This window comes from Bombina bombina, chromosome 2 (genome assembly GCF_027579735.1).
Source record: "Bombina bombina isolate aBomBom1 chromosome 2, aBomBom1.pri, whole genome shotgun sequence".
NCBI classification, from domain to species: domain Eukaryota; kingdom Metazoa; phylum Chordata; class Amphibia; order Anura; family Bombinatoridae; genus Bombina; species Bombina bombina.
This window is the reverse complement of record NC_069500.1, coordinates 356,781,434-356,795,407: the sequence shown is the minus strand read 5'-3', so window position 1 is coordinate 356,795,407 and position 13,974 is coordinate 356,781,434. Positions and strand designations below refer to the sequence as shown.

Genomic DNA, 13,974 nt, shown 5'->3' with positions numbered 1-13,974 from the left:
AGATTGTTGGTGTAAACTACGGAACCATATTAAGGATCTCTAAAATGTACATAATACATATGAATTTGCAATATTTAGAAAGTTGATAAGCTTACAAATGTCAGATGAATTTTGATACCATTTTAAAACTTATGATATATCTGCATGATAGTACGATTAAGAGGGGCACCACAATATATAGTTTTTAATTTATGAACGGTTATTTTTACATTGTTTTTAAAAAAATAAATATTTTTATGACAAATATTTAGCAAGAATATTGCCATTTTTATACCTAAGAGGAATATTAATTAGGTGGCAGTAAAAAGGTAAAAAATTATTCATAGTACACACCATAGTGGCTTTATATCATTTGTAGTTGGCTTTGTAGCGCACTCTTTCTTTGTATATATATAATATAGGATACATTTAATTGAATAATTTTTGTTTTCACATACACATGGTTATTTTGCACAGCTAAAATCATGATGAGAAGCCAGTAATAAAAGTATAGCACAAGATAAAAAAGGTCAAGGCTTTCCCTAGCATCATTAGTCATATGGATCACAGAGTAAATCCAGTTGATTCAATATATTCTGGAAGCTTAGTTTTATTTTCTGGAACCACAATGGAGGATAAAAATATAAATGAGTCAGCTATGTTTAGTAGCCACCAAAAATAAAGCACATTAAGATTGTAATATAAAATGTAATATAAAATGTTTAACTATACATAGTAACACAAATTGCAACATACTTTAATTATTTACCCCCTTCCCCTTTTTCTGTAATATTTTGGTTTTCCAGTTCTGGAAATTGGAAGTTTACATTGCAGACTTCACAAGCCTAACCATATATATACTGTATATATATATTTCTCTCATTGGCATCAGCAGAAGTGAAAAAGTAACATGTCATAAAATACATAGTAACTAAATCCACACAAAATCAGGAAATCCATATCACCATGTGACACACTATGGGCTAGATTACGAGTGGAGCACAATTTTAACATTACTGTGTCAGGTTAGGAAATGTCCAGAAGAAGACCCAAATGCTAGGGTGAACTTAAACAACACCCTTGAACTCTGAGTTTAATCCAGGACGTGACCCCACGACAACCTCTAAAAAACAATGTACTCACGATATGGAGCAGAGCTAGCCTGAGTCCAAAGTAATTCAAGATATCAGCCAAATAGACTTCTGAGTAAGGAACTGGTTTCAGGAAATGTCTTCCACAGAATCAGGAGAGCAGGGATAGTCCACTTATACTCAGACAGAGGAAGGGTAAAACAAGAAACAGTTAATAATGCAGGAGTAGGTAACTTGTTATCAGGCAATTTGAGGGTTAACACTGTGTAGTCAGTCCTTGCAGAGTTTAGCAACAGGTTATCAGGCAGTTTGAAAGTTAATACTGAATAGTCAGTACTTGCAGAGTTAGACAACAGGATATCAGGTAGTTTGAGGGTTAACACTGTGTAGTCAGTCCTTGCAGAGTTTGGCAACAGGTTATCAGGCAGTTTGGGGGTTAATACTGAATAGTCAGTACTTGCAGAGTTAGACAACAGGATATCAAGTAGTTTGAAGGTTAACACAGATTAATCAGTACTTGCAGAGATTGGCAACAGGTTATCATGCAGTTTGAGAGTTTACACTGAATAAACAGTACTTGCAGAGTTTGGCTACAGTGTTTATATATACAATATATTCATACAGAAATATTACAGAGAAAGTGGAATTCCAGAGTTATTCCATGAGTTATTGAATTGAAGTTGAATATAATCTGATAGTTAAAGAGTGATAAAAAGCATAATTTGAAAAAGGAAGCTCTCCTCTTTCTAGTGAGCTGTCTCATGCGCAAGCATCCATTTTAGCCAAGTTGGGGGCAATGTTCCTTTCTTTAGTGGTAATATGATATCTGGAGGGTCATAAACCTTAATTTAGATGTTAGACACTTTAGATTAAAGGGTCTCTTTTGTGTACTTTTAGTTTTGCCAGAAAGTGTGGCAGTTTCGGTGTTCTAGCATTGTTTAATCTTGTGTCATTTGACTGGACTCTAAGAATGGAAGATGTTTCTTCTTTCATTTAAATTAATTGTGACTGTGTCCTTTGTAATAACAAAAAATCCTAAAACCCTGGCTGCATATTTTTTTATCACACTGATGATTAAAGGGACAGTCTACACCAGAATTGTTATTATTTAAAAAGATAGATAACCCCTTTATTACCCATTCCCTAGTTTTGCATAACCAACACAGTTATATAAATACACTTTTTACCTCTGTGACTACCTTGTATCTAAGCCTCTGCAAACTGCCCCCTTATTTCAGTTCATTTGACAGACTTGCATTTTAGATTAGATAAGGAATATATAACGTGTAATAAATACCCTGAATGGGACGGCTGACGAAAGCCCTCCAAACAGGTGGTGCTAGATGCAGAAATTGACAATTTAATACAAAATGGAAAGAAAAAGTAGCATCCCTTAAGCACTCTGGAGGAACACAAAATAAGATTAGTCCAAAAGAGAGGACACAAAAAGAAAGAGAGGGGTTCTCAATCATCACAACAATATGATTGGAAAAAAAGGGAAGATTAAAACTTAACATTTATTATATAAAAAAATAATAAAAAAGAGAAATATAAAACCACATTAAAAACACTTAAAAAGAGAAAAATAATATACAGGGACATGAAAGGTCCAATTCATAGTATTGTATCAATTTACGCAGAGAACACCTATACAGTCAAATAGAAGGCCTAATACCAGAAAGGTTCAAAGGAGGTAATTATCCCCATTATATAGTGCAACACGAAACAAAAAAAGCCCTAATAAATAGTCTACCGGTGACTATAATATCCCCTTAGGAGAACCACAAAAAAGGGATTGGCGAACTGCTAATCTCACGTGTGGCTCCAATTATTTTAAAACACTGGGTTTTCCTGTCCTAATCTGGTACTACAAAAACATCTAGTATAGGGTAAAACATATAGAACAAATCAAGTATAACTGTAATACAATAACAAAGGCCCCTGGCCAGGACCTAATCAAGTCACAAAACGCCTGATGCACGTTTTGCTTCCTGCTTTATCAAAGGCATACATTTTAGCCAATAAGAGCTGGCTCCCTGGAACTTCACGTGTGTGAGCACAGTGTTATCTATATGACACACATAAACTAACACCCTCTAGTGGTGAAAAACTGTCAAAATGCCCTAAGTGAAGAGGCGGCCTTCAAGGGCTTAGAAATTAGCATATGAACCTCCTATGTTTAGCTTTCAACTAAGAATACCAAGAGAACAAAGCAAAATTGGTGATAAAAGTAAATTGGAAAATTGTTTCAAATTATATTCTCTATCTGAATCATGAAAGTTTATTTTGGACTAGACTGTCCCTTTAACCGAAAAAAATAAATGTTAAAGGGACAGTAAAGTCAAAAATAAATTTTCATGATTCAGACAGAGCATACAATTTTACAACGTTTAAATTTATTTTTATTATCAAACTTGCTTCATTCTGTTGGTATCCTTTGTTGAAGGAGTGGCAATGCACTACTGGAAGACACTTGAACACATCAGATGAGCCAATGACAAGAGACATATGTGCAGCCACCAATCATCAGTAAGTTCCCAGTAGTGCTTTGCTGCCCCCAGAACCTAGCTAGGTATTCTTTTCAACAAAGGATACCAAGAAAATTAAGCAAATTTTATATCAGAAGTAAACTGGAAAGTTGCTTAAAATCACATGCGCTATCTGAATTATGAAAGTTTTGTCTTGCCTTTACTGTCCCTATAATTTTAGCATATGTAAATAATTATTTTATTTGCTTTTATCTTCACTCCTAGGAATATGTTGATTACAATGGTGGGCCTGGAGTTCAACACATTGCACTGAATTCGTCAGATATTATTTGTGCTGTGAGTTTGACAGAACCTTCTCAATTACAGTACAATTACTGAGTGTAAATTTTGAAACACTGATATCTTAAAAATGTCCTAAATTTACAGATTTCCAACCTAAAGGAGCGAGGAATGGAATTTATGTCAGTTCCCTCCACCTATTACCAAACATTAAGAGAAAACCTCAGATCTGCTAAGATCCACGTAAAGGAGAATGTCGACAAACTGGAGGTTAGTTTAATTATGTCAAATAATCATAATGGGCACTACCTTAGTCAGGGGTGTAATTGGACCTCACTGGGGCCCAGGAGAAAGGCTATGGAGGGACCCCTATTGCAACAGTGCATCTTCTAGCTTTCTAATAAACCGAAGCAGATCCAGCAGCCAAACAAGAGTAAGCTTTCCCCTTTGTTTAGTGTGTGCCAGAAAATATAACATTTGTGCAACCTTCCAGTGCAAATATGGTGGCAAGTGTTTCTGTACAGCAACACTGTAGTGACTGTTTTGTAAAGGCAAATCATTACACTTTCCTAAAACTGTGAGCCCTATTTTACATGGGAAACACAGAGTTGCCAGACATAATGCAGGGGTAGTTTCCTCATTAGGCCCTCCTGTAGAAATGCCACTACTGATGCAGGGTCATATGGGCCCCTAGAGATGTGTGGCCACCTCTGAGACCCCTGTAGTTATTGCTCTGAATGTATTGCCTTATGAAATGCGCGTTGGCTGATTTTGTATAAGGAAAGCAAGATGTTTCATTACTAATATTGCCATTAAATCACTTACATTTGTCTTGGTCTCAGTGGGAAGAGATAACAAAATCATTCTTATGTTGTTAGCAAATTGCTACTAAACTAGTGACAATATGTCCCTCCATGTGAGAGGGATTATGTTTTGCAAACATGGTGGCAGTCCCCTATAATTCAGTGAGTGAAAGACATGAACACGTTACGTTAGCCTTAAAGAAATAGATCTCTTATTAGAACACGGTCACTGCTACATAAGGCATAGATGCTATTTAAATTAATTTCTTAAAATCCTTTGCTAGATACCATTTTCCTGAAAATATAAACACCTGCATTGAAAATATGAGAACTTTCAAACCTCTTCTTTCTCCCTAAAGGCTTTATACTGTTGAGGTGTGTAGTGTTATTGTACCCCCTGTGGGTTACCATGTACACAGTACTTAAAGGGACAGTCTACCATAGAATTGTTATTGTTTTAAAATATAGATAATCCCTTTATTACCCATTCGCGAGTTTTGCATAACTAACACAGTTATATTAATATACTTCTTACCTCTGTGATTACCTTGTATCTAGGAACCTTCTTCCAGCCCCCTGATCCCGTGACTGTGACTGTTTATTATCTATTGCTAAAGAACTTCTTAAAACCACATCCTATCCTGTAAAATACCTTTTCAGTATCTAGTGACAGAGTAAGGAAAGAGTGCCTGATTTAGAGGCCTGTATAACTATATTTAAAAGGAATCTGGTATTATATGACCCTTGAGGAAACTGACTTATCACCAAGGCAAGACATAGCTATTTTCACAGTCTAGAGTTTGGCATAGATTTTAACATCTACATTTATGGAAATATGATAAGAGTTTCAGCATAAACGCTTGGGTGTTGGCCTATTTTGGTTGATAGAAGTCACTGCTATAACATTGACAAGCTCAACTAAACATGATGCTATGAAATATAAGATTATCCAGATTTTAGAACCAGAAACATAGCAATTGATTTTCAGGATGTGGGTGGGATGATAGAACTTGTTAGGAGACAACATTCCTTGAACAACTCTGAAGCTGTTCTACACAACAGTTTATTTAGACTGCTGGGGCCCGATCCGATATGCAGCGTCGCCCGCAAATTCCGGCGACGCTGAATTTTGCGCTGGTTTGGTATCCTATATACGGCGTAACCTAGAAGTTACGCCCGTATATTTCTGCCGTCGCCCGTAGTTTTTTGGGCCATAGGCAGGTATACCAAACCAGCGCAGTTTGGTATCCAATATACAGCGTTAGGACTTACGTGGCGAAAATGGAGAAATCTTACTCCATTTTCGCCTCACCACAAAAAGCAGCCGTAGTAAGCCTTACGCAGTCTATTGGAGCCCCGTAACTCCCTAAACTAGCTACAAAATAAACCTAACACCTAACGCATGCGCAATGTCTATCTACCTGTCAACCGCGATCCCCTGCCGCAATTCCTAATAAAGTTATTAACCCCTAAACCGCCGCTCCCGGACCCCGCCGCCACCTACAATAAAAGTATAACCCCCTAATGTGAGCCCCTTACCCTGCCTCCAACTACATTAAACTACCTCCTAAAGTGAGCCCCTTACACCGCCGCCATCTATTTTAAATTATTAACCCCTAATTTAATCCCCCTACACCGCCGCCAGCTATATTAAATTAATTAACCCCTAATTTAATCCCCCTACACCGCCGCCAGCTATATTAAATTAATTAACCCCTAATCTAATCCCCCTACCCCGCCGCCAGCTATATTAACTATATTAACCCTAATTATATTAGGGTTAATATAGTTAATATAGTTATTATATTATATATATTAACTATATTAACCCTAATTATATTAGGGTTAATATAGTTAATATAGTTATTATATTATATATATATTAAGTATAATAACCCTATCTAACTCTAACATCCCTAACTAAACTCTTATTAAAATAAATCTAATATTAATATTATTAATTAAAATATTCCTATTTAAATCTAGATACTTACCTATAAAATAAACCCTAAGATAGCTACAATATAATTAATAATTACATTGTAGCTATTTTAGGGTTTATATTTATTTTACAGGTAACTTGGTATTTATTTTAACTAGGTACAATAGCTATTAAATAGTTAATAACTATTTAATAGCTACCTAGTTAAAATAATTACCAATTTACCTGTAAAATAAATCCTAACCTAAGTTACAAATACACCTACACTATCAATAAATTAAATAAACTACAAATATCTAACTAAAATACAATTAAATAAAGTAAACTAAATTACAAAAACAAACAAACACTAAATTACAAAAAATAAAAAAAAGATTACAAGATTTTTAAGCTAATTACACCTATTCTAAGCCCCTAATAAAATAATAAAGCCCCCCAAAATAAAAAAATTCCCTGCCCTATTCTAAATTTAAAAAGTTAGCTCTTTTACCTTACCAGCCCTTAAAAGGGCCTTTTGCGGGGCATGCCCCCCAAAAAACTGCTCTTTTGCCTGAAAAAAACACAATACCACCCCCCAACATTACAACCCACCACCCACATACCCCTAATCTAACCAAAACCCCCCTTAAAAAAACCTAACACTACCCCCCTGAAGATCTCCCTACCTTATATTCACCTCGCTGGGCAGAACTCTTCATCCGATCCGGGCGATGTCTTCAAGCAAGCTGCAGTGAAGTCTTCTTCCATCCGGCGATGTCTTCAAGCAAGCGGCAGAGAGTCTTCTTCCATCCGGTGATGTCTTCAAGCAAAGCGGCATCTTCAATCTTCTTTCTTCGCTCCTCCGCCGCGGAGCATCCATCCAGCAAGACGACTTCCCGACGAATGAGGTTCCTTTAAATGACGTCATCCAAGATGGCTTCCGTCGAATTCCGATTGGCTGATAGGATTCTATCAGCCAATCGGAATTAAGGTAGAAAAATCTGATTGGCTGATTGAATCAGCCAATCAGATTCAAGTTCAATCCGATTGGCTGACGTCATTTAAAGGAACCTCATTCATCGGGAAGTCGTCGTGCCGGATGGATGCTCCGCGGCGGAGGAGCGAAGAAAGAAGATTGAAGATGCCGCTTTGCTTGAAGACATCACCGGATGGAAGAAGACTCTCTGCCGCTTGCTTGAAGACATCGCCGGATGGAAGAAGATTTCACTGCAGCTTGCTTGAAGACATCGCCTGGATCGGATGAAGAGTTCTGCCCGACGGGGTGAATACAAGGTAGGGAGATCTTCAGGGGGGTAGTGTTAGGTTTTTTTAAGGGGGGTTTGGGTTAGATTAGGGGTATGTGGGTGGTGGGTTGTAATGTTGGGGGGTGGTATTGTGTTTTTTTTTCAGGCAAAAGAGCAGTTTTCTTAGGGGCATGCCCCGCAAAAGGCCCTTTTAAGGGCTGGTAAGGTAAAAGAGCTAACTTTTTTAATTTAGAATAGGGCAGGGAATTTTTTTATTTTGGGGGGCTTTATTATTTTATTAGGGGGCTTAGAATAGGTGTAATTAGCTTAAAAATCTTGTAATCTTTTTTAAATTTTTTGTAATTTAGTGTTTGTTTTTGTAATTTAGTTTAGTTTATTTAATTGTATTTTAGTTAGATATTTGTAGTTTATTTAATTTATTGGTAGTGTAGGTGTATTTGTAACTTAGGTTAGGATTTATTTTACAGGTAAATTGGTAATTATTTTAACTAGGTAGCTATTAACTAGTTATTAACTATTTAATAGCTATTGTACCTAGTTAAAATAAATACCAAGTTACCTGTAAAATAAATATAAACCCTAAAATAGCTACAATGTAATTATTAATTATATTGTAGCTATCTTAGGGTTTATTTTATAGGCAAGTATTTAGATTTAAATAGGAATATTTTAATTAATAATATTAATATTAGGTTTATTTTAATAAGAGTTTAGTTAGGGATGTTAGAGTTAGATAGGGTTATTATACTTAATATATATATAATATAATAACTATATTAACTATATTAACCCTAATATAATTAGGGTTAATATAGTTAATATATATAATATAATAACTATATTAACTAGCTGAATTCTTTGGGGCATGCCCCGCAAAAAGCCCTTTTAAGGGCTGGCAATAGAGCTGTTTACTTTGGGGTAATGCCACGCAAAAAGCCCTTTTCAGGGTTAGACTTAGGTTTAGTGGTAGGGATAGTTTAGTATTTTAGGGGTTAAATAATTTAATATAGCTGGCGGCGGGGTAGGGGGGTTAAATTAGGGGTTAATTAATTTAATATAGGTGGCGGCAGGGTAGGGGGATTAGATTAGGGGTTAAATAATTTAATATAGGTGGCGGAGGGGTAGGGGGATTAAATTAGGGATTAATAATTTTAAAATAGATGGCGGCGGGGTAGGGGCTCACTTTAGGGAGTAGGTAAGGTAGATGGCGGCGGGGTAGGGGCTCACATTAGGGGGTTATAGATTTAATATAGCTGGCGGCGGGGTCCAGGAGCGGCGGTTTAGGGGTTAATAACTTTATTAGGTGGCGGCGGGGTCCGGGAGCGGCGGTTTAGGGGTTAATACATTTTTTATTGTTAGGATAGTGAGGGGGGATAGCGGATAGAGGGGTATACGTGTCGGGCTATGTTTGGGAGGTGTGTTAGACAGTGCGGGTGATTTTATAACTTTAGTCAGGTTTTGTAGGCGCCGGCAGTTTCTAAAGTGCCGTAAGTCACTGGCGACTCCCAGAAATTTGTACTTACGCAGATTTCTGGACATCGCTGGTTTATCCGACTTACGGCACTTTAGCATCTGACAACGCCGTATATAGGATAGCTCGAGTTGCAAGCTGAAACTGCGGGCGGCGGGGGTTCCCTCGCTTGCGCCGCAAACTACGCTGCATATCGGATCGCGCCCCTGATGTTTTAACATCTAGAAAATATCTATAAAAATAAAATTCTTTGTTACACTTTTCACCATGATAAAGAAACATTTTTTGTCCTCCCTCTAGGAACTGAAAATTTTAGTTGATTTCGATGAAAAAGGTTACCTGCTGCAGATTTTCACTAAACCAGTTCAGGATAGACCAACCCTGTTTTTGGAGGTTATACAGCGTCACAATCACCAGGTACTTAGAATTTTATTTTATATTTCTTTTCATGAAAGGGAAACACATTTTTTTTTCTTTCATAATTTAGAAAGAGCATGTAATTTTAAACTTTCCAATTCACTTCTATTACCTAATTTGCTTCATTCTCTTGGTATCCTTAGTTGAAAAGCATATTTTAATGCTCATTAGCTACGGATTGGTGGCTGCAAATAGATGCCTCGTGTGATTGGTTCACCCATGTGCATTGCTATTTCTTCAACAAAGGATATCTAAAGAATGAAGCAAATTAGATAATAGAAGTAAATTGAAATGTTTAAAATTGTATTCTCTATCTGAATCATGACAGAAATGTTTTGGGTTTTATGTCCCTTTAATCCCTTAATGACACATGTCGTACAGGGTACATCATACACAAACTGGTTGTTAAAGACCAATGACGTACTCTGTACATCGCTAGGGGTTTAAAGCGTCTGGAAGCGATCCTGATCGCTTCCAGCCGCTTTCAAGGTATTGCCGTGATGCCTCGATATTGAAGCATCAGATTTAGCCGATCGTTGGAGGGTTGGAGCAGCTGCAGGGAGGCAGGTTGCCGGCCCATCGCTAGACAAGTTCTGGTGACGACACTGGGCCACTGTTCAGGGAAGGTGGACGGGAGCTTGCGAGGGGGGGCGGGAGTGCGTGCGCAGGCGACCGTCCGATTGGTGGGAGAGAGAGAGGGAGGAGGGAAAGGGGAAATGTTGTTGGGAATTGGATCTGGGAGTGGGTAAGATATTGAGGGGGGACAGCTACACTACGGAAAAATGGGATTTAAAATTTTTTTTTTTTTAAAAAAAAGCCAATTTGTTAAGAAATTGGGTACTGTCAGGAAGCTGTCAGTACCTAAATTGGCCACAAATAGGAAGAGTGGGAAGGTTAAAAGAGCTGTTTGGGGGGGATCGTGGAGGTTGGGGGTTTAGCGGGGAACCTACACTGCAGAAACTATTTATTTATTTTAGAAAAATGCTTTAAAAAAAAAAGGCTTTTATTTTAGTACCGGCAGACTTTCTACCAGTACTTAAGATGGCGGTGACAATTGTGGGATGGGGGAGGGAATAGAGCTGTTTGTGAGGAGTCAGGGAGGGATCAGGGGGTGGGATGTGTCAGGTGGGAGACTAATCTTTATGCTAAAGCTAAAATTAACCCTACAAGCTACCTAATTAACCCCTTCTCTGCTGGGCATAATACAAGTTTGGTGCGCAGCGACATTTAGCTGCCTTCTAATGATCAAAAAGCAATGCCAAAGCCATATATGTCTGCTATTTCTGAACAAATGGATCCCAGAGAAGTATTTACAACCATTTGTGCCATAATTGCACAAGCTAATTGTAAAAAATGTAAGTGAGAAACCTAAAGTTAGTGAAAAAGTTAACAATATTTTTTTTATTTGATCGCATTTGGCGGTGAAATGGTGGCATGAAATATATCAAAATGGGCCTCGATCAATACTTTGGGTTGTCTACTACACTACACTAAAGTTAAAATTAACCCTAGAAGCTCCCTACAAGCTTCCTAATTAACCCCTTCACTGCTGGGCATAATAAAAGTGTGATGCACAGCAGAATTTAATGCCCTTCTAATTACCAAAAAGCAACACCAACAGGCCCATTTATCAAGCTCCGTATGGAGCTTGAAGGGCCGTGTTTCTGGCGAGTCTTCAGACTCGCCAGAAACACAACTTATGAAGCAGCGGTCTAAAGACCGCTGCTCCGTAACCCTGTCCGCCTGCTCTGAACAGGCGGACAGGAATCGCCAGACATCAACCCGATCGAATACGATCGGGTTGATTGACAGCTCCCTGCTGGCGGCCGAGTGGCCGCGAGTCAGCAGGGGGCGGCGTTGCACCAGCAGCTCTTGTGAGCTGCTGGTGCAATGTTAAATGCGGAGAGCGTATTGCTCTCCGCATTTAGCGAGGTCTTGCGGACCTGATCCGCAGTGTCGGATCAGGTCCGCAAGCCCTTTGATAAATGGGCCTGTATAGCCATATATGTCTGCTATTTCTGAAGAAAGGGGATCCCAGAGAAGCATTTGCAACCATTTATGCCATCATTGCACAAGCTGTTTGTAAATAATTTCAGTAAGAAACCTAAAGTTTGTGAAAAAGTTAGCGATTTATTTTTATTTGATCGCATTTGGTGGTGAAATGATGGCATGAAATATACCAAAATGGGCCTAGATCAATACTTCGGGTTGCCTACTAAAATATATATATAGTGTCAAAGAGTTACAGTAGTCAATCTCGTAAAAGAAAGTCTTTATTTAACAATACGTTAAAAACATAATCCAAGAGGTACACGAAGCAGCATCCACAATCACAGTATCTGCTAACATGTTTCGGCCTATACATGTAAAGGGATATTTAGGGATTCCTGACAGATATCAGTGTCCCAATGTAACTATCGCTAATTTTGAAAAAAAAAAATGGTTTGGAAATAGCAAAGTGCTACTTGTATTTATTGCCCTATAACTTGCAAAAAAAGCAAAGAACATGTAAACATTGGGTATTTCTAAACTCAGGAAAAAATGTAAAAAACTATTTAGCATGGGTGTTTTTTGGTGGTTGAAGATGTGTAACAGATTTTGGGAGTCAAAGTTAGAAAAAGTGTGTTTTTTTCCATCATTTTTTTATAGTAATAAATTTAGTATAAGATATGATGAAAATAATGGTATCTTTAAAAAGTCAATTTAATGGCAAGAAAAACGGTATATAATATGTGTGGGTACAGTAAATGAGTAAGAGGAAAATTACAGTTAAAGGGCCAGTAAACCTAAAAAATAATGTTATATAATTCTGCACATAGTGCAGAATTATATAACATTATATGAGTGCTAGCTTTATAGGAACAATCACAAAGAAGGCAGGATCCAGCTTTAGTGTATAGTAAAATCCAATTTTATTAGGTTTGATTAAAACGCCAAACAGGCTATAGAAACAGCACAAACAGAGTAGGTGTGTGAGCGTGACACCAGGGCTTACATGTTTCGGCCCGCAGCCGTAATCATAGCCATAGGTGTCATGCAGGTGAATGCATACTTAAAAAGGTAATAGTAAAATGTGATTGGACAAGAATACAAATTCAAAATACGCCCACACTCCACAGGTAGAAAGGGAATTAACCCTTGTTTCCCTTGATATGGAACAACATGTGTAAATACATTAGCAGATCAATATATGTACAAAATAGTATAATCTCCAAAACAACATTAGTAAATGATATGAATGTTAGAAATGTTAAAAACACTGGCCATATAGACCGCACAGAATACTATGTGAATATAAGAATAGAAGATATACACATATAATATACTGCACTTAATGTACTATACTTCAGAATACGGTACAGAATGTATAATATGTTTACCTCATAACACTTAACACTTCAAATACACAATCTTGTATAGTTTAACCCCTACCTACCAGATAAATATTAATAGAATATGTACTATAGTATCAATGCACCTTAATTTTATATATATATATAATAGTGCTAGTGGCTAGCTGTGGTACTATATAAACCTTATAAATAGTGTATTAGAGGATAAAATAGGAGGATATGGGGAGAAACATAATATATAGTTTGGTTATGAATGAGAGTCAAAAAGGATATGGAATAGGGAAATTAAATAAAAATTAAAATGTAAAAAATGAAAGTAAAAAACGCTGGAATGAAGTGTATGTGCTCAGTAAAAATATATATGCCCTAGAAGTACGGTCCTAGATAGCTAATACTGGGAAAATGTAAGAGAAATATATATATATACACAAACATCACAAATATAGCATGGTAATATCCTGATGATGAGCAGTAGAGCTTAAGGATATTTGTATATACATATACACTACTCCATATGTAGGGCAACATTGAAGTGAAGGTCTATAAACCCATAATTGCAGTAATACCAATAATTACACAGGATGGTAATTGGATAGTACATGAAATGTATAATATGTTATACTATATATTATATAAGGCATGGTGGACATTACAGCAGGGCTAGCTAGTGTGGCTATTCCCAGAAATTAATTAAATCATATCTGGAGTTTAATCCTAAAGGAAGTCTAGTTTTTAACGTATAGATCCAATATACTTCCCTTTTGGCAAGTATATTCTCTAAGTTGCCACCCCTCTTCGGCACCTTGGCTTGTTCTATTGCCAGCCATTTAAAAGAATTTAAGCTACATCTGTGTTTAGTGGCAAAATGTTGAACCAGAGGTGTACTTGACGTGCCTTTAGTAATTG

General features: G+C 37.1%; 1 protein-coding gene across 1 annotated transcript in view; it reads left to right on the top strand.

The window, feature by feature from the left end:
* The window catches only part of HPD (4-hydroxyphenylpyruvate dioxygenase), an 80,043-nt gene that overhangs the window by 46,804 nt on the left and 19,265 nt on the right, over positions 1 to 13,974 (top strand). The window contains exons 11-13 of the mRNA XM_053701751.1: positions 3,824 to 3,895; positions 3,986 to 4,108; positions 9,599 to 9,715. Coding sequence (XP_053557726.1) covers positions 3,824 to 3,895; positions 3,986 to 4,108; positions 9,599 to 9,715 — 312 coding nt within the window. The remainder of the gene's footprint in view (positions 1 to 3,823; positions 3,896 to 3,985; positions 4,109 to 9,598; positions 9,716 to 13,974) is intronic.